The 23,126-nt window shown below is 45.1% G+C and overlaps 1 protein-coding gene across 1 annotated transcript in view; it reads left to right on the top strand.

Moving 5' to 3' along the window:
- The window catches only part of LOC105908782 (A disintegrin and metalloproteinase with thrombospondin motifs 20), an 81,063-nt gene that overhangs the window by 25,388 nt on the left and 32,549 nt on the right, over positions 1-23,126 (top strand). Inside the window, exons 10-19 of the mRNA XM_031565208.2 lie at positions 3,390-3,531; positions 4,210-4,314; positions 13,422-13,567; positions 13,922-14,103; positions 15,487-15,623; positions 15,995-16,112; positions 18,550-18,645; positions 20,093-20,259; positions 21,865-21,994; positions 22,919-23,045. Of these exons, the coding sequence (XP_031421068.1) occupies positions 3,390-3,531; positions 4,210-4,314; positions 13,422-13,567; positions 13,922-14,103; positions 15,487-15,623; positions 15,995-16,112; positions 18,550-18,645; positions 20,093-20,259; positions 21,865-21,994; positions 22,919-23,045 (1,350 nt within the window). The remainder of the gene's footprint in view (positions 1-3,389; positions 3,532-4,209; positions 4,315-13,421; positions 13,568-13,921; positions 14,104-15,486; positions 15,624-15,994; positions 16,113-18,549; positions 18,646-20,092; positions 20,260-21,864; positions 21,995-22,918; positions 23,046-23,126) is intronic.

Below are 23,126 nucleotides of genomic sequence, written 5' to 3'. Positions count from 1 at the left end.
TGAATCTCTGAAGACCAAATGAGTAAAAGTAACAGATCAAATGTTTGAAGTTCGCTCGATGTTTGTTGTTCACTGTTCATTAGATATCCTTTGCCAATTTTTCTTGGCATTTTGTGTCAGTTTTTTTCCAGAGGCTCCTTTTCAGTTGCTAGGCAGTCCAATTCTGTGAATGCAAACCTCAGATATGACTGAGTTACACTGCAGGAGTTCTCACCAAACTCCAAGCACCATACATTCAGCGTTCTTGGCACCCAGTCTAGTGTGAACTCTTGTGTACTCTGTCAGTAGGCTTATGAGACTGATCCGTGCAAGCCATCTATCTCTCTACAGTGTCCGAGGAAGCAATAGTCGGACTTAATTATTGAACATAAACATTAAGGGCTTGCTACGGTGAAAAATAGTGTTTTAAACAGTGTTTCCTGGGAAGGTGTGGGGTGTGTGTGGGGGGGGTTCCTCTTTTTGCCGGCGTGATTGATCTTACCCCTGTTTCTCGCTGTCTCCCCACTTGGCCTGAGTGACTCTCGAGATGCTGGACAAACAGTCATTTAGTCGTTCGCGTGCTTTTCCCCTCAGAGATGGTAACCAGGGGCAACGACTCATTCAGGGTCCCCCCCCCCCCCTTCTCCTTCCTCTGTAATGGAGCAGTGACCACCAGTCCTCTCTCTGAAGGGTTTCTCTTTAAGATGGGAAATGTCAGTTATAATTAGATTTTCCCTTGGACGTGACCCTTTGATCTCTCCCCCTGCACCGGCTTTTGTCGATTGTACGCTCTCACAAAAGGCCGCCTTGTTGACGAGTTGCATCCTGGGTAGTGCTCGCCACAAACGCCTAGTAGAGCCCTTAAGGTTGCAATGGTGGCGAGGCATATTTTCCATACAGAAAAAGCCAACTGGAGTGATGGGAAGGACACAAATACGGAGAGAAAAAGATGATGGAGAAAGAGCACTTCTTATTGAAAATGTTAAACAGTCATTTCCATATGAAACACAAGAGTGTCAGGGTGAGATTGGGGCAGCACCGTGAATAGGACTGTGACTTCTGAAGGGATCTCAGGGGGAAACAATTTGCTTGATAATGGCAATATGTATACAGTGACTGTTGGGCAGCACAGGGTTCACTGCTGTTCACCGCTGCTGGGAAAGACCCCTTGAGACCCAAGCCTTTGCTTTAGAGGTTGGTCTAAGAAACAATGCAAAGCCTTGATCAGAACTACACTTCCCAGGAGGTTACGTGGTCAAGTGCATCAGTGTTTTGACTGCCCATTCTGTCTCAAGGGCCCTCAACTGTTCTAGGCCCTCCTAGAGAAAAGAAGATTAAGGGGCACCCCGCCACCACCACCACCACCCTCTCACCCCAACACCCAAGCCTCATGAGCTAAGAATGCTATGACTCTGTATTGTATGTTGGCTGGATACCTTGGCTTTACCAGACAGTAAATGAAAGGTGCTTATTTACTTTACAATTGTTTCTCAATTAGTTTGCCTTAAAATAAAAGCAGCCGTAATTATATTTTGGGCTGTTTGCTTGTGACTGAAAGCTTCAGACTCGTTGAAAACTAAAAATTCAGTCCTTGCGAGTTGCAACCCACTAATTGATGTGTGCACTTGTATTGAAACCACATAATCATTTCTGGCAAAGGCCTATCATTTTCCACTGTAATGTCTTCTGCACAGCTGGGAGCAGGCTCAGAGAATTAAACAAACCACACAAGCTATCGAGGAGTTTGGCCTCTACGCAGCGTTCCATTTGTACACGTTTTCTCAGTCTAGCAGTCTAATTGACATAAAGCTTTGCTTGATTATTTATTTCTGAAAGGTAAATTATATGGTGTGGGGGCCTTAGAGGGAACACTGAGAAGGTGGAATGTAACATCAAATGTACTTTTAGGAGATTCAGTGGTAAGATGAGTATAGTTGCAAAAAAAGTGTGACTATAATGTAATTTAAGTGGAAGTAGATCACCTGCATCGTTTTTGCATTTTAAATACATTCATTCACACTGTATACATTCTCATGAAAGTCAGTTAAATAAGAACATCCCCAGCACCATCTTGTACAAAGATCAGACCATGATGGAACTCAATACAGTATAGACAAACATGCAATGATAATTTAAGCTTGTAAACATGCAATGATAATTTAAGCTCAAATTCTTCCCGATGATTACCAGGTGCAGGTCTTGCCTCAGTGCCAGAGCGGTGTCTCGGCCAACATTGATTTGCTCTGCACAGAGGTGGTGTTCAAAAAAAGCCCCTGTGATCCTCCATTGTGTCCTGCTTTTAATATTGCACCTCCAAGGCTCCATAGCCGTGATGAGCTGCTGTCAACGAGCTGAAAGCAGCCTGCATATAGAACCTTCTCCACCGCTCCCTTCCCCTCCTTTTGTTCTAACAGTTTTCATCGTCTGTGTGCTCATACTCATTGTTAGATAAAGTAATTCCCCAAAGTACCCAGACACAAAGGTTTCTTACAGGGTCTGACATAATGAAAGAAAACCACAAAACCTACTGAGGGTAAGCCAACGTAATTATTGGGCTTGCAAAATCAGCTGGTTGTGTATAAAACAGGTGGTTAGCCTCTGTGCTCAGACAAATTGCAAAAAGAAGCGCTAACACGTCACATAATTACACATCAACCCGGCACCATTGTGTCCCTCGTTTTCCTCAGTTGCTTTCCAAAGTCAACAAAGAAGAATAGTTGCTTGGTGACAAGTTTATTTTGGTGAATGGCGGCCAAGCCTCCTTTTTACTGAAAAGACTTTTGAGAGAGTCTAAGACCAGTGGTTCATTGCATCTTGGTGATCAATTTTGTTTTTTTTACAGCTGCTCTTTTGTGAGGTGGGGTGTGGTAAAAGCCACAGTCTGTCATGAGGAAGAGGAGATTATCTGCTCTGATAGATGTTACGAGCTCAATCATTTTGGCAGAGTAACTCAAATTCTAAATCCCCCATTTTGCTCAGTGCAATGAGAGCTGTCACTTTGAGAAACTTCAACACAGCTGCTGGTCTGCAGGTTGGTGTACAGGTGTTTGGATAGCTATGTGTGGCAAAGGCATCGGCTAGATTAGGCCTGTAGTTCTAAAGGCACCGCTGGAGACCACCCACATCAGACAGAAATATGTATACATTATGATCCCTTTGGCCAATATATTGAGGAGCTGAGGAGGTGCTGGAGTCCTCTAAAATCTTGTAGGCCACATGGTTTGAGAATTGAGAAGTAAATAGTAGATCAATTCAATTCCGTTCATACCCATATATCTATTAGATTTAAATTTTGCAAAGCCAATGTGATTGCAGTCTTTTTGAAAACCTACAACATAGCTGTTAGGAGTGTTGCTATCTGTGTGTGTTTTTGTGGAGTAACATTAGTTCGTTTTGTTGCATTTGGACAGCACTGGATATGGGGAATGTCTGCTGGATGAGCCTGTTGGCAGAACATACAACCTCCCTACCCAGCTCCCGGGCCAACTCTATGATGCCAACCGACAGTGTGAATTCATGTTTGGACCAGGATCCAGAGTTTGCCCCTTTATGGTAAATCACTGCTCTGCTCTGCCAACTTCTAGTAGAGGTCAACCTCACAGTTGATTTTTCATTTGACGTATGTGTAGGACAAATTACTTTGTGCATCCTACTGTGGCAAGCACTTGTGTAATAGATTTGATGTGATTTTGATGGTTAAAAGTTTATTACAACAATATTTCTAGAGCTATCATAAATATAATCTGCAGTTGGTAAACATCCTAATTAACCATTGCTCTGTATTTTGACTGAAATATTTAAAATTCCAAGAGTGCCTTATGAACATCAAGTGACAAGTCTTGAATTGAGCACATTCCAGTATGCCAAATGTCCTTTGATGTAATGCTGTCACCAGCAGTCCCCTTCTAATGACCTTACATTGTGACTGACAGCTCCTTTGACCTATCATGGCCTGTTTATGTCTACCCAGGTCAGATTGTCCAGCTTGTGAACTGCTGGCGTTTTAAAGAACTCATTTGTATTTGACTTGTAGTTGTCGTTTTTGTTCAATTCTTCCTTTGTCTGTCCAGGTAATTCAGACTTGAGCAGTGTAATCAAAGACATTTAAGTGATCAAGGTGTCTTTTCCATGTCCTAAATGACCTTTAAGACCATATGATTTTGACATATTCTATATGTCTTGCTGGCACTGTTGAATACTTCTCATGCATCAGAGTTTCTTCCCTTTCAGAAACCCTGCAAGCGTCTCTGGTGCACGAGTGCGGAGGGAGACCATAAAGGCTGTCGGACCCAACACATGCCCCTGGCTGATGGCACTGAGTGCGGGCATGGAATGGTAGGACAACGCAAATTAAGCCTCATAAGGAAAATGGCATTTGTTGCTTTCAAAGGTTTAGACATGAATTTGTTTTCAATATAAATGATGATCAATGATGATCAATGATCTATTGCCCCTCATTTGGTGGAGTGGCAGACATACTGCAGAGTTTTTGTTTTGGTCAAATTTAGTAAAAACGCAAAATGGTTTGTTACAGATAACTCATTACAAATGTTGTAGACAGAAGACTGGTTAAGATTCAATACCTTTTTATAGTCTAAATAGAGGTAAACAAGTGTTGCCTGTTTGCATGAGCTGGTGGGTAACATAAGCACTCAAGAGCTGCCAATCCCGTCTGCTCCTTGCTTTCACCTTTGGGATGCTATGCTAATTAGCGTCGCTTAGTGTATTGGGAGTGACACTGAAGGAGCAGGAGGTGCGAGGCGGGCGGGGTGGTGGTTGCAACGGAGGACTGGAGGTGAAGTATCGGTCCCTTTGAAAGGGGTGCCGCCCGCCGTTCACAGTTGAGTCACCTTGTCTTGAACCCATGACCCCCGAACCTCTTTAAAATGCGGGTGAGTGGGTCACTGGTCAGGGAGTAATGGAGCCCGAGGCTGAGCCTGGCCCGCAGACAAAAGACCCCACATCACTGATTCAGAGTCGGCAGGGGAACGGGAGCAGTGGGGTGGTGGGGGATCTTGCTCCTTCTCTTTGGACTTAACCCTTTCTCTACAGGAGGCAATCAAGGGAACTTCAAAAATGTGAGCCCTGTATCGTGCCATACGCAGACCAGGGGAGTCTGAAATTACCACACTTGACTGGAGAAAGACATTAGCTGAAGAGCTGGCATCTTAATCCAAGCAAAACAACTGGGCGGTCACTGTTGTGGGGTTTGAGTTAACTGGGGTATAGGACTGGGTTGTATCGTGGGAACGTTATGTTTGAAGAGAATAGTGTCACTATGGGAGTAGAGCTCTGCTAATGAAATGCAGAGAAGCATGAAGTGGTTCATGACATTGTAGTCATCATTCAGGAGAGACATGTTTGCAGGAACTGTTAATCATAGATTCAGGTATTCAATAATTAAACTCTTAATTGCTGCAGTCCTCTCTACGTTTGCCTCCTCTACTTAGAATTTAAAAAAAAAATGTCAAAGCTCTGTACCATAACTTAAAAGGAGCTGCTCATTAAAGAGCCTGACACCATGTTGTTTTGCCTGTCTCCTGGAATGCTTCAACAGAATAAGTGCACAAAGGTGGTCGTTTTCTTTTCTTCTTTTTTTTCCCCTTTTCTTCTGACCCATGCACCTTTGTTTTTGGTGCTGAGGGTTTGGTGTCATCTCCACTGGTGACTCTTTGAAGTGGAAGGAGTTGAAAGAGAGGGGGCTCTCAGTCGCTGCTCACCTGCCAGAGGAGGGCTCTTTCATGTGGGGAAGGACTCCCTTCGAGAGCTGCTTTAATATGGAGATGCCTACTGTGGGCCCTCTCAAATGAATAGCGTTTGTGTTCATACAGTGTCAAAGGACCTTGAGTCTATCTTTCTCTCGCTCGTGATTTATATATTCACTTCAAGTTTACCTCTACATTATTCCTCCCCCTTTTTAAACATCGTTTTCTATTTATTTTACACAATATGACACACACACCCAACAAACACATGCACTCTCACACACACAATCTATCTCTCTCTTTCTCTCTCTCTTCTGTTTTGAAGATTTCTGAACAAGTAGGTCAAAATCTTCTTACTTGAGTGGAGGTATGAGATTTTTAGAGTTAGGTATTAGTCTCTGTTTAACACCTTCCTGGGAAATGCAGAGACTCATTATCTCCTCGGTCTATCATTATCCAGCGCCTGTTTAAAATTATTAAATGGAACAAACATCTAATAAATATTTGCCCAGGTGCATTCTAGAAAACCCTTGAGGACTCCTGTTAGCAGGTGACCTCTGTCGGGATGTTTAATCTCATCTCAGGGGGAATTATTTTAATGGACGTCATTAAATGGATCAGGCTTAGGTCACTGGGCATGTCTGGTATTTTAGGATAGATCACAGGCTGACATCTTACATTAACGACTTTCTTTTTTTAATGTGCTTTTTTCCCTCTGATCATCTCTGTCTCACTATAGCCCTTTATAATCTTTCTCATCCTGCCGTTGCTTTCTCTTTTCTTTCCACCATGCATCCCTCTCTCTATCTCTCTCTCTCTCGCTCTCTCACTCTGACTGTTTCCATCTCTCTTGCCCCCCCTCCCCTGTGCAGGGTGCTGGAGTGAGTAATGTGGTCACATGACCCGGGCGGCCTGTCTGTCATCTGGACCAGTGGGCCATGCACTAACGAGGGCATCCCATCACTTGTTGTCTATAAATACCACCCCCCCCTCCCATACCTCCTCCTCCTCCTCTTACCCCCTCTACCTCCTCTACCTCCTCCTCCTCCTCCTCCTCTTACCCCCTCTACCTCCTCCCTTTTCGCTCTTCAAAAGCAGGCCCTCCTTCAGGGGCACTGAGCGTGCCCAATCCGGACCTTGTCCTCCACCAAAGCATTGCCTGCTCGGCAGCCACGGGCTCCTTTGAAGAGGTTCCTGCCTCGATATTGCAGTGCTCACCGGCCTTGCCTGAATGGGTCATCGCAGGGGGTGCAGGGGAGTTATGAATGATGTGGTCACTTCCAAAGCCCTGTTAGCGGGGCTTTTCTACTTGCTGTTGGGGTGAGAATCAAGGGCAGTCTCTCTCCTCAAGTTTTTTCTTGCCACGCCTTTGGGAAACTGCCAGTTACGGCCTCTGAAAATAATGTTAACTGGTCTTGAAGTTTTTTTTCTTTATTGGTAAATGGGTCAAGAGTCACAGTCTCTATGTCATGTGTTGCTTCCTATTTCCATGTGTGAAATCGACAGAACACGGCTGACTTTGAGGGGGAGACGTGTATGAAAGAAGGGCATTGTGCTCCGTCGAAGTCTCTACCCAGTGAAACTTTTTGAATCAGAGCAACCTGCCCTCGTCTCAGACAATTAGAGAGAGATAATGAAGTCTTGAACAGTCTGGCGGAATAGAATTTGCTGGCCGCCGCTCGCTGCCTTGGCCGGGGTTTCTGGCAGCTCTACATGTCAGTGTGCTCCAGTGCAGCCTCTGCCGGCTTGTATCGATGTCACCCCTTAGCTAATCTCTCCGCTTTTCCACCGAGCTGCCCCAGTAACGGGCTTTTTTGGATTTGATTTAACAAATGAAATGTTGTTTTGGTCACTATGCCCCTACTCCTGCCAAGTAAATCCAAGCAAGAGGGTTTAAGGTTCAGGGGAAAATGCGTTCTCGTTCAGTTTTTTAAGACATGAGCTAAACAGAATGCATCGGTTGCCTTTTTGACACATAGATTGGAAAACGTTGAATGTATTCATCAGTATTGTAATCACACCGTGTATATGCTTCAACGTCAATGATAGCCATGATTGATGTTGTTGCCTCAAAAAGTTATCATTGCTGATATGATCACATCCTGCCAACATTTTCTGGCAAATGAGAAAATAAATAAGAGAACTAACAAGTTACAGATGGAATGCAATACACAAAGGTTTCCCCTTAAAACTAAAAGTAGAGTTGTAGGATCTTGCTCTGACAGAAAGGATGAGTTCAACTCTTGCAAGGGGGATGATGCAACAGGCATTTGACACCATCTTTTCCTCTGCACATTCAAGCACCGGGCTGTAATTAACCCCAAATGACTGGTTTTACTTCCTCAGTTGTACCATTCACCAACACCTCTGACAGACTTTTACCTTTGGTGTTTGTCTCTCATTCATTGAACAAGAAGGAAATGGGTCATTGCAACTAGGGCTGGGGAAAATCATTATTGCATCGATGCATTGCAATGCTAACATGAAAGATTCTGCATCAATGCAGGAAAATAAAATAATCGGTATTTTAACCAGCCTAGTTGAATAATATGCATGTCAGCATAATGAATTTAAACAACTCATTCAAACCTATTTCACAGCAATTTGCAGTTGTAAGGATGAAAGAAAAGCTAATTTACACATTGGCAATACCACACTACGTGTACACATTCCTTTGGATCGTGATGGTAGTACAGTTAAAGTAAACAAATCTTTCCACCACGACCGCCATAGGTATCAGTGAATGAAAAGATAACTTACTGATACTCGCAATACATACTCCATGTACACAATCCTTTGTGTCTTTTGATGCTAGCCAGGTACAACAAGGTAGTTTGTTCATATTTTAAACACATTTTATCATTTTAATTCATCACATCAGTGAATGAACACGTTTTAATGTAGCTCTGGTACTTAGCTTAATGCTAGTAGCCTACTTGCTACCACTTCCTTTGGTGTTATATTAGCCGAAAACAATCCACGGGGCTTTTTTAATACGCTTTACCTGTATTTACCACAGAAAGGCTCATGGGTGTCGTTAGGCCTGGGCATCCGGGGCTCCAGCCCCAAATGTTTTATGAATATGAATATGAAAAATACTTTTTTTAACAATAAGATTACCAAAAAATAGCCCCCTCTATTCATCTGACATTCAGATCATGCATTGAAGCCCTGGGAAATACATGATGATATTGTTGATCAAAGCAGCAGATCTACTTCACGCTACTTGGCAGGCGCACATTTTGTGTCAGAACAAGATTTATATATATATATATATATATATATATATAGAGAGAGAGAGAGAGAGAGAGAGAAAGAGAGAGAGAGAGCATATGTTGGCATCTGGTGGTGGCTAGCTTGTTAATTCACTAATGCAGAACTTGAAGGCTTTTCAGAAGCCTTTTCAAAAAGTAAAAAGGATGAGGATAGCGATTCGCAGGCAAGGCTAGGCTGTTGCTCACCATTTGGGCAAGAGCAAAGAGAAAGCGAATGAAAGGATGAGAACCATTGAGACTCAACTCGATCTCCAGACAGCACTCTTTATAGGCCTATCTTGACCTTGGTTTAGCAAACGAAGGCTGACTTGTTTTCTGATATTCAAACAATATGATGTTCACATTAAGTGGATCGAGAATCATTATAATTGAATTGTTACCTTTTGAATCATAATTGTGAAGCCTATGAAGATTCACACTCTAATTGCACCTCTAAGTGCTGAAAAACATATCAGTATCAACTATCATATCACTGCTTTTCAGTAATAAGTCAAATGAGTGTTGAACCTACTGTCACATTTATGTAGTACAGTTTTTTTTTATGACATTCTTTGAGCATCTTTAAATTGCATCTTTATTGCACACTTAAATGTGTTTTTTGAGTTGTAAACTAAATGATATGACTCTGCTATGATGAAACATATCAATCCTGGTGTTAATATTGTGCAAAATCATAAAAATGCTGGTTTAAATCAGCACTGAACCTTGCAAGGCCAACACTGACGTAGAGTCGATGAAATGTACGTCATGAAATGTTAAAAATGTTAACGCCCTCTAATCGTTTTCATTTATTGATTGAGACTCATTATTCATAGGTGTTTACACCCCCCATCCTCAACCCCCCCTCCCCCCTCAGTCCCTTACCCACTTTTTATCATTTTTGAAAATAATGCAGTGGGTGGAGTTGAGCTCAGAGCTGGGGATAAACTCTAACAGTCATAGTCATCTACAGAAGTGGAGATTTTCTGGAGATAACTGTCATAATAGGTCAGTAATGCGCTGAGATGTCATACCTCTGTTTCCTTGATGGTATAAAGAGTTAGTTGGTGCAAGAGATGGATGCCATAGTTGGCTTCCTAGGACAGCACTCAAATCAGTCCGATCTGTGGATAGTGAACTTCAACCTTGGCCTCTCAGAGGGCGGACATGAAAGGTGACACGTCTTGGAAAAATCTTTTGCCTTCGGGTAAAATGAAAGACTAGGTGGTTTTTAAATCAAGCCCCTGGCCCTTTCATTCTTGGCGTAAGTTGATGTATGGTTTTTCTTTCCTTTCTTGTTTCCTTTCTGTTTTTTGGACGGACACTTCCTAACAATTACAGGGTAGAGATCAGCCAATAAGAGCAGCGGAGTGCAGATGCTAACTGCTTCTTCCCTTTTTTTTCCCTGCATTGCCACATGGTTTACCTCCTAACACCACATCGTGACTGATTGCAGGGATAACATTGTTCAGAAAAAAACAATGTTTCTGTGAGTGCCGTCCGTTCTGTGGGCACGTCCACTGAGGAATGCGGGTGTCCCTTTGTGTGCGTATATGTGTGAAAACTCCTAATTGAAAACACATGATAGCAACAGCTGGGCAGGTTTGTCTCGTAAGGCCTGCAAATATCTCACGGCGCTCTCAATTAAAGGCAAATCTTGACAATCTCTCTAGAGGCAGAAGGGCCCTCTTGTGAGAGCTTAGCCCAGGGGTTGTCAAGGCAGCATTTTTCCAAGGCTGTATTTGTGCACCCTTGAGATGGCTAATTGGACTGGGGGGAGAGCCGCATATGCCTTCACGGTCAGAGCAAACACCCCATGCTTTTGGCAGATGGGTTTTTTCTTCGTTCTCGTTTACCACCTTCTATTCTCTCTCTTTCACTTTTTCTCACTGGCCGCCCCCACCCCCCCCCCCTCCACATCACCGTTTCAAGTCAAACAAAGAGGCTGTAAACATGAAATGCCAGCAGGGAGTAGAATGTCTTAGAGGCTTACAAGGGCTTTGGTCCTGCCTGACAGCCGGTGCCTTGGGTTTGACAGGTATCCATGTCTTCCGTAGAAGCACCCTGGTGGTCCCTGGGATATCCTATGGTTCCGCAAACACATTGGGCTTGGACAGTGAAAGAAACAGACAGAAAGACAGCAAAACAAAGCGAGAAAGAGAGAGAGAGAGAGAGAGTGAGAGTGAGTGAGCGAGAGAGAGAGTGGAAGAGAGAGAGATATCCATAACATTAGAGATTTTGGAGGGGTTAGAGTTCTCATATTCATAAAGTTGGCAATGTAAGGACAGTAGCTTTTTCTAACACCATCTTTTTCTAAACCATTAACAAATGATCATAATTGGATAGTCCAGAAGTACAGAAAAACTATTTAGACTGAATTCTTGTGTTGTGTTGCAGAAGGAGGCCCCTGGAACCAAAAAGGGGGGGCAATTACTCATACCTCAGCCCAATGACGGCAACATTTGGGTTTGTTTAGTTTGGAGCCTGGAGCTTTTAACACCTGCCTGTCATTGAACATGGGCCGCCAACTCCATCATTATTTTTTCAAAGTGTATTAAACTAGCCCAGAAAGTATCAAGCCAAGATCTGCACAGACCTTATTGTGTAATGTAGGTCTGTGCAGGTGTTTACCTTGGGTCAAGGACTTCATTGTGCATTAATGCTTTGCCACAGAGGCCAATGCGCACTTTCTGTTGGGGAGGTGACTTTGATAAATATCTCTCAGCTTATTAGCATCATTATGAAAATCCTTGTCAAGGTCTCACACAATAAAACCTGTCCCTTTAATTATCATAGGCCTGTGGCATGTTCAGTTTCAGAGGGGTATGCTGCCACCAACAGAAACTGAACTGGATGAACTCTGTGTTTAATGAAATAGCACCCCTGTAGTTAGATATATAGCCATGATTCTCAGTAACGTAAGTAAAGTACATTTTACCTTTTCAACACATTGTATTAGTTATTATTAGCGTAAGTGATCTTATGTATGGCTGTATGAATGGCTGTGTGAATGAGCTGTGATTATGTACATATTTAGTCATGATGTGAAAGGGAGATTTTTAGGGCCATATGGAATTAAAATAGCATGGCTGGGAGACAGTGATTCTCCATTATAGCGTGAAGTTCCGTTATCCACCACAATTTTATGCTCTCTGCCACCATCCCAATGTTGGCAGAGCCAAGCTGGGAAATGCAGTGTACCCACAGTGGGCATCTGTGGCCAGGGACTTGTTGATGGACAGGCACCCTGCTGCTCCCATGCAGTGCTGTGGTGTGACCAACCGATCCGCCACTACAGTGAGTGGAGAGCTGAGAGGCTCCTGCGGCTTCTGTAATAAGGCTTGTTCCAGCTCTTATCTGGACTCTTGGGTTTCCTTATCACTATACCAGCACTTCTCCGCCCCCACACCCCACACCCCGCCCCCCCCTTGTCTCCACCTCTGTGTGCCAGAGCGTCGGGGTCCACAGCGAGACAGACGCCGGTTTGTCCCGCATTCCTCAGCTGAAAGGGCCCAGCACCGTGGCGCAATCACAGAGTCACCCGGCTTACGGGGTAGGGGGAGTGGAGAGGTAGATTCGGTTACAGCAAAGAGAAGCCTGCCAGGCCTGCCTTTCCGGAGAGGTCTGGCCCCTGCCAGCGGTTTCCCTCCGCGGGCCCTCAGAGCGAGGCTCGAATGCTGGCCGGGCTCCATCCACCTGAGAGGCCGGGAGGAAATGAGCGCGTGCAGGGCCCGGCCTAGCATTGAACACACTTGACGACGCACTCGTCAAGCACTGTCAACCTCGGCCCTGTCTGCCGATACGCCTCTACGTATGATGTATGAGGTATGATGAACACCGCCGGCATCACCTGGAGGTCCGCGCAAGGAAGCAGATCATGTGACACCATCGACATCAGGAATGTCACGGGGGACCTGGCTAAGCTCACGACAGAGCCGTGCTAACGCATTTGAAGATTTTATTGGCCGCCCCTGCGGTTAGTCCGTGATGTAATATAGACTGGCAACATGGAAGTGTTGCAGCATGCAGAGCTCCGTCTCTGGTTCCTCTCACCGACAGGGCCGCCCCTTTCCCCCCTGACTCAGTGCTCCGCTGACCAGGCCCAGCACGAGCCCCAGCGCACCACAGCTGGGCGGGCTGGAAGCATTCCTTTAGCTAAATAACGGGTGGGATTAGCCTCGCTGGCATTTTCTTTTAGGATATAGTTTTACATATAAACAGGGGATTAGTAGAGACGGTGGGACGGTTCCCAGCCATGGTTGCATTAAATCTGCCAACAGTGTTGATGTTGATGTTGGGATACAGGTTGAAAGGTAGGACCGGGGTGTCTGTATTAGGTTTCTGGTGATTCTTTGAGCCTTTGTCTAAAAATGAGTCCTGTGTATTTATATGTGCGCGCGTGTGTCTATGTGTGTGTGTGTGTGTGTGCGCGCGCGTGTGTGTGTGTGTGTGTGTGTGTGTGTGTGTGTTTTTCATGGCACAGCACTGCAGACATGGGATGTGTGTGAATCGTGAGCTGAACATGAGGCCTGTGGATGGGGAGTGGGGCCCCTGGGGACCCTACAGCGTGTGCTCCAGGACCTGTGGAGGAGGAACCAAGAGCACGGCCAGAGACTGCAACAGACCTGAGTAAGTGTCTGCATATACTATTTCCATCAGACTTCCCGCAGATACTGTATATGTCAATACAGACTACTCTTTACCACTGGTATGAGCAGTACACGTAAAAAAACAGCCCTTTTGATTTTGTCTAAGTTGTAAAATGATTATGGAGGAAGAGGCATCCAAAGGCCACTTCAATTCTGTCATAGTTTGGCAAGTCACTCAGCCATGTCAGTTGAAAACTGTGCTCTCTGCTCTACTCTGCTAGAACTTAATTCAGTTGTCAAGTTGTTTTTGGAGTGAATTTCTTTGAGTAATGGATTAATTAGTGGCATTCATTAAAATGAATTTGAAATTAAAGACATAGTTGATATATTGCAGGCCCCAAAATGGTGGGAAGTTTTGCGTAGGGCGCCGAATGAAATTCCGCTCGTGCAACACTGAGCCATGTCCACGAGGTCGGAAGGACTTCCGCGAGGAGCAGTGCTCGCATTTCGACGGCAGGCACTTCAACATGAACGGTCTACCTCCCACGGTGCGCTGGGTCCCTAAGTACAGCGGCAGTAAGTCCTCAACCATCAATCCTGGCTGTCGTTCAAGACTAACCTTCCATGTAGCTCTCAAAATATAGCATCCCGTGAAATAGCATTAGCGCTGCATTTGTAGGATTGTAACTTTTTCAGTCCCTAAATTAAATAATCATCATGCCCATTTTAGGACCTAAAGTAAAGACTCTGAAAATGACTTGAGCTAATGTCATCAAAACTGTGCCATATGTTGCTGCTATGAAATTTGAGACCTACAGTATATGCCTATGAAGTTAGGATGTGAAGTGAATGAGACGGCCAACCGGGGAAACTAAGCCTTTATGGCTCAATGTAATCAGTTTGCCTGTCATAATGACACCCTTCATTAGGTGTCACAAAACAATTCTATAAAAGACAGCATGTAAGCGCTCCAAAAAAAATACACATTTTATCTGGAAAGCATACAAGAAAAATCTAACAACCATGTTGTTGTTGCATGATGAAGTCACCATATGTTTTTACATTGTAAAGCATTTATGAGCTGAACATACATTTAAGCCTCTGATCCTGGACTTTAGGATACTTCAGGCTCTCAACAACTAATGACTGTGTTTAACCCAAGCTATATCCATATTGTCTTCTTCAGGAACCTTATTTGGGTTGCAGTTTCATTGACAATAACAATCTTGCCAGACCTCACACTGTTATTGCAGAGCGCTGTCATTTATGTGTAGAGACCCCACAAGTTCAGGTCTCTCCACTAAAAGAAACCTCAAATTTTTCTTTCCATTTTCTGTGCGTCCAGCTGTAGTCCTTGTCCCCTCTGGAGGGGTTAATCTGTGACATGCTTCTCGACAGGCCGAGGCGCGGGTGAACCCGCAGACCATTCAGCCTTAGAGATTCATTTGTAGTCTGTCTATGTGTCACCGGTGGCGGCATCCGCTAGTTTGTTTAGACACAGAGTCCAACTTGTGGGTTTGTGTGCTTGTAATTGGGATTGTTCGCACAGCTGGATGAAATTGCAGTTTGGCAAGGTGAGGGGCGTGCTGGCGAGCCCCAGCATCAGGAGAAGTTACCACAAGCTATCACACTAGACACATAATGCAGACAAAGTGACAGAGCAATCCAGCCAAACTGCTGCTAAGGCAATGAAAATGCTTCTAAGAAAGAAACAGAATGCATGTTTTGGTTTTTCAGTGGGGGGGAAAATTGCTGACCTTGTCAAAATGGTAATGTATATCGTATATGCTGTTGCAGAGAGAAAATTGTCTTTGTCTTGTTTTGCTGACCCCTGTCAAGGAGGTGAACTCAAACTGCCGTAATACTTTATGCCCCGTGCTGTGTGAAATGTGCTGTTAAACTGTTGTTCTATCAAATGGTCTCTTGAAGTGACCATTGCAATATCTCTTCCCCTTGCAGTTATTATGAAGGATCGGTGCAAGCTGTTCTGTCGCGTTGCTGGGACAATGGCTTACTATCCACTGAAAGATAGAGTCATCGACGGGACACCTTGTGGTCCAGACACTTACGACATCTGTGTTCAAGGCCTCTGCAGGGTACTTAAGCAAAACACATTTTCTGACAACACTGCTTATCACTTAAGCTTTTCTCCTCAGTGATTAGACGTGTATGTATGTAGCTTCTTATCACTTAGATGTTGTGTTGTGTTTTAGCATTCCCTCTGGGCTTTCAGTACAAGTTTTGTTTCTCCCACAGGTTTTCCATGTTGACATGGTTTGAAAGCTAGGGTCAATAGCTCTACATAGCTGGAAAATGTATACCAGATTTTGTTTTGCACCAGTTGGCCCTCACTGTTTTTTTTTGTTTATTTGTGTAATGCTTTATTTGATATGACTAAGACTTGAGAGTGTGAGTATGAATGATGGTCAGTTCTCTGAATCGTGCTCTCTGTTTGTATTTTTCTCAGCAAGCCGGATGTGACCACGTCCTCAACTCCAAGGCGAGGAATGACAAGTGTGGCGTGTGTGGGGGGGACAACTCCTCCTGCAAAACCCTGGCTGGCACATTCAACAACGCTCAGTATGGTAGGCTCACAACTGACTGACATTCAGTGACTGGCTGATGATTGGCTGACACTGGAATCAGAGCTCAGTTTTGAGCTCATGTCTTTGTAGTCTGGGGGCTTTTTAGTACCGTGCATCTTTGAATGGAATGGAAGCATGTCTTAAATATGTCTGTCTAAGCCAAACACCCTGGAACCAGCTTTTATCCATTCATATCTTTTCTGGCCAGGCTTATCTTTTTCTGCCAAGGCTTGATTGCATTCAGTGATGCTTAATTAGCTGCCAGAAAACAACATTAGCATACATTACAGAGGGCAAGGCTGGGGTCTGGTGCGCTCGTCTTTTGCCTGACTTCAAAGTCTCCGTCTGTCCGTTCCTCTTGTCGTCTGCCGGCGAGGACCGGCCAAACTATGTGGTCATTGCTGCTGTACTCCCCCCAAGCCTCTGCATCCCAGCGCCGGTCTAGGATGACATACTGTAAACAGGGGGAGGACAGGGCTGGATGTCCCCTGTTTTGAGCAGTTCATAGCTGGGATAAGGCAGCTGAGGTCTCTAGCTGTGTTGACCTGGACCCAGCTCAGGGAGATCTACTCTCTCTACATACAGCTTCCCCTGCTGCACATATAAATCAGAAGCCAACTCCGAAATGCAGACCACTGTCCACACTCCCCTTTCATTTGAATTTAAAAGCATTTGATGAATGTTCTGATCATATTTACAGTATTGACAACTATACTTTACAACTGTACTATTTAAAGTACTAAGTGTTGACAAAACAGTACTCAAATCGCTTTGCTTAAGCGTGCATAGGTATTTTCCTTAGACCCCTTGAGTCTCTTTTGCACCCCAAAATGTGTCAGACGGCCTGATGTCTTTTTCTTCATGCCTAACTAGAGGCCTATCTACTTCTCATGTGAAGCAAACCACAAAAATCCCTGAGTGGTCGAACTGGCCCAATACTTGATGGGACGCCCTAAGTAGGGGTGGATTCCCCTCTTGGTGTATTGTGTTTGCATTCCATGGTCGCGCTGCGGTCGACTCCCATTGTGTGTGTGTTTGTGAATCTGGGCTGGTGTCCCTGAAGACTCCTTGTGGCTATGTGGGGGGTGAGGGGCAGGGAGATGGGAATAGGAGGGTGGGAATGGGGGGGGGGGGGGGGGGGACTTCTGCAGCGGTTCGCAAAGCTCTTTTGCACCCTGTCCTGGCTGGTTAGAGACTACATTTAGCAACGCGCCTGGGACTCTTGGTGAAAGAGCTCTCCCATTGTGGCATGTCTCTCTGAAATGCCACCATAGCTGCTGAGAACAGGCAGGGTTTCATCTACGACGTCTTTTCAGGAGCATCACTTTCAATTGTTGCATGAATCAGTGAATTAATTACTTAAGATCGCAGTTTGACACGCACTATGGACATGCACTATTATATTTGTGGATCTTTGTGCTACCCTGACTCAGACCTCCATTTTTTTTTTTTGGCATGTTTTAATGGGGCATGGTGTTAATAAACTTCACACCTCAACGTAGTGTTATTTTCTATTTGTTTTATTTCTGATTGCAACGATTATGTAAAGGCTTATGTGAATCAGACTGTGTCATCACCTTTGGACTTGCTCTTTTTAACCTTAATTCCACTTCCATAAATAACATCCATGGTTGATGGGTCTATCTGTCAGGTCAAGGAGGATGCCATTTCTTTTCTGAACGAAATGACACTAGTGTAGACCTGCCTGAAAAAGTCTGGGGCCACCTGGTTTCCTGTGTGTGTGTGTGTGTGTGTGTGTGTGTGTGTGTGTTTAAGTGTTTAAGATCACGGCCTCATCCATTCAGACTCCTCTCGTGTCGCAGCGGGGACCTGACCCTTGGTCAGCACACACTCCATCCACCGTCTCTGACAGGAGCATGATGGGTCGAACGAAATATAAACGAGGATTAAGATGAGTTGTACTGTACCCCGCCATGTACAGTGGGGCCGGACAGAAGTCCTTAGCCTTTACTAGTGCTGCCCCCGAGTGGCCCTTCCTCTCACACCAGCGAGCGAGCGGCCGCGGCCTCAGCCTCTCTCCTCCCCCGGCCTGGAACAGAGAGGAGAGATGGAGGAAATTACAGGGCAACACCAGAGTGCTAGGGAGTAATTACATCTCTCCCCCCTCGCCTGGGTGGGCCCCCTAAGAGTGAAATGAGGTTATTTGAGATCATAGGGCGCTCCTCTTTTTCTCTTTTTTTCTCTTCCATCTTTTTTTCCCTGCCATTTCTCGCACAGTGTGACACCAGAAGCCTAAAAGGTTAGCCTCCATTTTCCAGCCTGGAGCAGTGCTGCACAGCGGAGTAATTAGTCATGGGTGGGACTCCTGTGATGGGGTGACTGCTGGCCAGCTATGCATATTGTATGTATTGATTTCATTTCCCTTTTTTCTCATTTCTGTTTCTGTTCCCCCCTCCCTTCCTTCTGCCTAATAAAGGTTATAATGTAGTGGTGCGCATTCCTGCCGGGGCAACCAACATCGACATAAAGCAGGTCAGCTTCTCTGGGACGGCGGAAGATAACAACTACCTCGGTGAGTGCTTTCCCATGGCGGCCATGTTGTTTCTGCAGCCTTGTGTGCACTTCAGATGAAGTGATCTAGATACTCACACTCAGTGTAACTATCTTATACTCCTCCGAGGCCACAACAAACATGTTTCAACCCACTGGTAGCAAGAGGCCACAACAAACTCACTATACCCCCCAAAACAACACCTCCACAGGTCAACCCAGCTATCAAGTTCAAAAGCTTCAGTGCCCTGGAGCTTAAAGCGCTGATGACTGAGCGAGGAGAGAGCAGAGACAGGGATGCGGGTGTCATGAATGAGGGCCAGCCAGCCTTCCTGTGACTGAATGTAGTGGAAGAGAGCGTAGGGAAGGGGCTGGGAGGTAGGGGCGCCTGGGTAAGCAAACTGCCTGTCGGACAGACAGGAAGATAAATGAGGGCGAGAGGTGTTAATTTGATCCATGTGGGGAGGGTGTGCAGTGCGTGAAAGCCAAAGGGAACTTCTCAGGGCACTCATCTCATCTGCGCATGGGAATATGCCAGCTGACCTCCAGCACTGTGTCGCTGCGCTAAGTGAGCCCTGGATACGCACACTGTTCAGTGATAGTCTACAGGGCAGATGGAGGGCTGAGGGCTGATGGCCAGAAAATAAGTACTTAGGTACGTATGTAGGTTTTTTAGTTTTGAGCACATATATGTAAACACAAACGCACGCATGCATGCACGCCCGCATGAACACACACACACACACACACACGCAGGCACATATGGTCTCGTGCTGGTGATGTGCAGATTTGAATGTAAATAATGTTGTGCTGGTAGACCTAATCACACACGATGTTTCAACATGGGTTCAACACTGCAATTACTGCATGGTACTGAAGCGTCTAGCTTTTCACAAGCATGTGTGTTTTGGCCTGTTTTCATGTTTTCCCATGTCAGTGGACTGTACTTATGTATACATTTGTGTGAGTGTGTTTATATGTGTGTGTGTGTGTGTTTGTAACACAATAATTTGCCAAGAGGTTCTTCAAGATATTCTCTTGAATTACATTTGATTGTATGTTTTCTTGGTTTGCTTATGTCAGCGTTTGTGTTAGCTTTTATGTATGTATTTGTTTAGGCATGCACCAGTTCACCCACTGAGCTAGTCAAATGCTTTGTGACAAGAAAATAAAAGATTGTCACAGTATTTACACCGAATTGCCACAATTGTCTCTTACTTACAGCTCAGCTTACTCCATGTATCGACCTTGTTGCCCAATGTGTAGTTTGAAGTCGACGCATGTTTACATACTGCTGGCTTTTCTTCTGGTGGGAATGCGTAGTGGTGAGCAGTGATTGCCGTACTGCGTTTCATTTCAAGACCTCTTGAGACGCTCCCACAGCATTTTTTTCTTACCTAGTAAATATTTACTCCTCTGCTTCTCCTGGTGTTTACGCAGCCACTTTTCCTTTTCTCGTGTCTTCCCAGCTCTGTCGGACAGCCAGTCCAACTCCCTCCTGAACGGTAACTTCGTGGTGGCCATGTTCAAGAGGGAGGTCACCTTTAAGGGGACTCCCATCGAGTACAGCGGCTCCAACACCACGGTGGAGCGCATCAACTGCACCGAGCGCATCGAGGCCGAGCTCATCCTGCAGGTACAGTACTACAATTTACATTTACATTTAGTCATTTAGCAGACGCTTTTGTCCAAAGCGACGTACAAGGGAGAGAATATTCAAGCTACGAGCAATAGAACCTGGTGTAACAATAAATAAATACTACTTTACATAAAAAATATAACAAAATGAAATAAAAAAGAAAGAAGTGCAGAAATGTAACTGCTGTAATTGCAAGTTACGCACTAGTCGAAGTGCCAGTTAGGACAGGAAGTGCTCTCTGAAGAGTTGGGTCTTCAAGAGCTTCTTAAAGGTAGAGAGGGACGCCCCTTCTCTGGTAGTGCTGGGTAGTTCATTCCACCAACGTGGTACTACGCCGACAGATGAAGCCCAGTGGCAGCTGTGGCACACACATTTGGTGCATGCAGTGAAAAAGCCCCTGCTCCCCCGGTAGAGCAAAGTGCTAGTAATGTTCAGGTCGGGACCCAGTGAGCACGCGTGCTGATGATAATGTTTATCCGCACTGCGGTGTAAGTAGCTTTAAAGCAGCAGCTAATATGTTGCATGAGGTGAATAGGGAGATGATGATATCATGTGTCTTCCACCACTTGATCCTCATATCCTCTAATAATAATAAAAAAAAACCTCTTTGACAGCCACCATACTGTTGTAGTTTAACTTAAATAAAAAAAATGAAAATTAAGGAGCTTCCGAATTAAGAAGTGCATCCATTTTGCCCCCTAAATTGCACCCGTATATCTCACAGATATATCTCACCACCAGCAGATAGACCAGACCATTCTGACTTGCAGGTTTATAGTCATTCCGGGACCATGCCAGCAATCTGAGATGGAATCTGGCAGTGCTCTGTGGCTACTCTCTGCTTCTGTGGTCACAGTCTTCAATTCTTATTGCGTCAGAATGGCTGTCCAATCTTTTAGTTCTTCAGAAGATCGCAGCTCTGAGAATAGTTGTATGTCTGTAAAATTTTTAGGGACGTATTTTGTGTAATCTTACAAATGTTGATTTAAAGCTGTGCGTGTCATTGCAAGCCCTGGTAGTCCTCTCAGAAATTAGTGAGAGACCTTTTCCCACTTGTTTTGCACATAGAAATCTACCTCAAAACGCAAGAATTGCTGTGGAATGTGGTACCCTTCAGGTGTCGAACTATCTTCTCTGGCTACTCCATCTTTTACACACGATTCTGTATGTGAAGGACTACAACAAAGAGGGCTGTTTATTGTTCCAGCAAAGTTGTGACGCTGTCAAGTCTATGCAGAAGTAACAGATACAGTAACAGTTGCATCACCTTTAGGGCAGAGGTGAAAGAGCACAGCCCCAGCATTAACGGCCATGTGAATGGCTCGACCATTCTGGTGTTAAATCAAGAGCCTCCCTGCTCATGCTCTCGGTGTTTTATATACGTATGTAAAATAATGTGTGTCTATATGTTTTTTTTAGTGAAGTTAACCTCAGTTATGAGGGTTATGAGGGTTATGAGCTGTGAACTACACTCCAGCGTTCACCTAAATTTCCCTCGGGATAAATAAAGTATCCATCTATCTATCCATCTATCTATCTATCTACCTTCCCAGTCTGCAGACACACAACCGAATGAGCATCTCTGTTTGCTACGCTTCCCAGGTCCTGTGCGTTGGGGACCTGTACAACCCAGATGTGCGCTACTCTTTCAACATCCCCATCGTGGAGCACCAGGAGCAGTTTGTGTGGGACCCGTCTGGCTCCTGGCAGGAGTGTAACCGCATGTGTCAGGGTGAGTCTCCTGCCTCAGTGCTAACCGCTAACCGCTAACCTATCCCCTGACCTCTTCTCGTCATACAATCTACTTTTTTTTCTCCATAATGATTTTTGACCTCACACAACTACACAACTACCCCTGACTGCTCTAAACCCACGTTCTCTCTCACACAAGACACAAAGTCATCACAACCTTGGGCCTAGCTTAATCAGCTAAACCAATCCCCCCTTCCACGCACACACACACACACACACACACACACTTTTCTGAACCTTGAATCTAACGCATGCATGTTCTGCCAGGCCAATCCCTTCTGTTCTCACATGCACAGTCTTCACGATCCTGAATGTAAACTCAACTCAAATGGCCCAGGTCTTCTGTCCGCTTCAAAAGGCCTGCGCATCAGACACCTCTTGTGTTGTGGTTTCCCAGCGACGTAGCAGCAGATCGAAACCAGACTCTGATGAGTGTGGACGAAAGTGTGATTAGAGTACGCTCTGTCAACACCTCTGAGAAAACAGCATGCAAACATATTGTTCACACATACACTCAATCACACACACACACACACACACACACACACACACACACACACACACACACAAGCACCCAGGGCAGCTGTATTCGGTCAAATATCAGCACTGCTCTGGTCCCGCCCCCCACCCCCCTGGAAAGCAGCCTGCAACATCCTGTGGCCCCCGAGCGCCCAGGCATCAGCAGCAGGATCCATTTCAAGCGCTTTAATCCCCTTTCTCGCAGGACATGGTCAGAGGCCCCTGGGCCCATTTGACAGTTGGTTGAGGGGGGAAACGCAGGCTTTGGCAAGGCCAGAGCATCCAAGCCAGATGGGGGTCTAATTCAAACCTTACCTGTGTGTGTGTGTGTGTGTGTGTGTGTGTGTGTGTATGTGTGTGGGTGTGTGCGTGCGCGTATGTGTAGGTGAACGGAGGCGCAAAGCGGGTTGTGTGCGGAAGAGCGATCGCTTAGTTGTATCAGAACAACGCTGTGAACATCTGCCTAGACCTGGCAGTATAACTGACCCCTGCAATACACACTGTGAGCTCAGGTGAGACACCCAGTGAGTAAGTGTATCGGACAAAATACTGCATCTATAGAATAGTCATACATCCATAGGCATGAAGTCATT

Source organism: Clupea harengus, chromosome 3 (genome assembly GCF_900700415.2).
Source record: "Clupea harengus chromosome 3, Ch_v2.0.2, whole genome shotgun sequence".
In the NCBI taxonomy this organism is placed as follows: domain Eukaryota; kingdom Metazoa; phylum Chordata; class Actinopteri; order Clupeiformes; family Clupeidae; genus Clupea; species Clupea harengus.
This window is presented reverse-complemented; position numbering and strand designations above follow the sequence as displayed.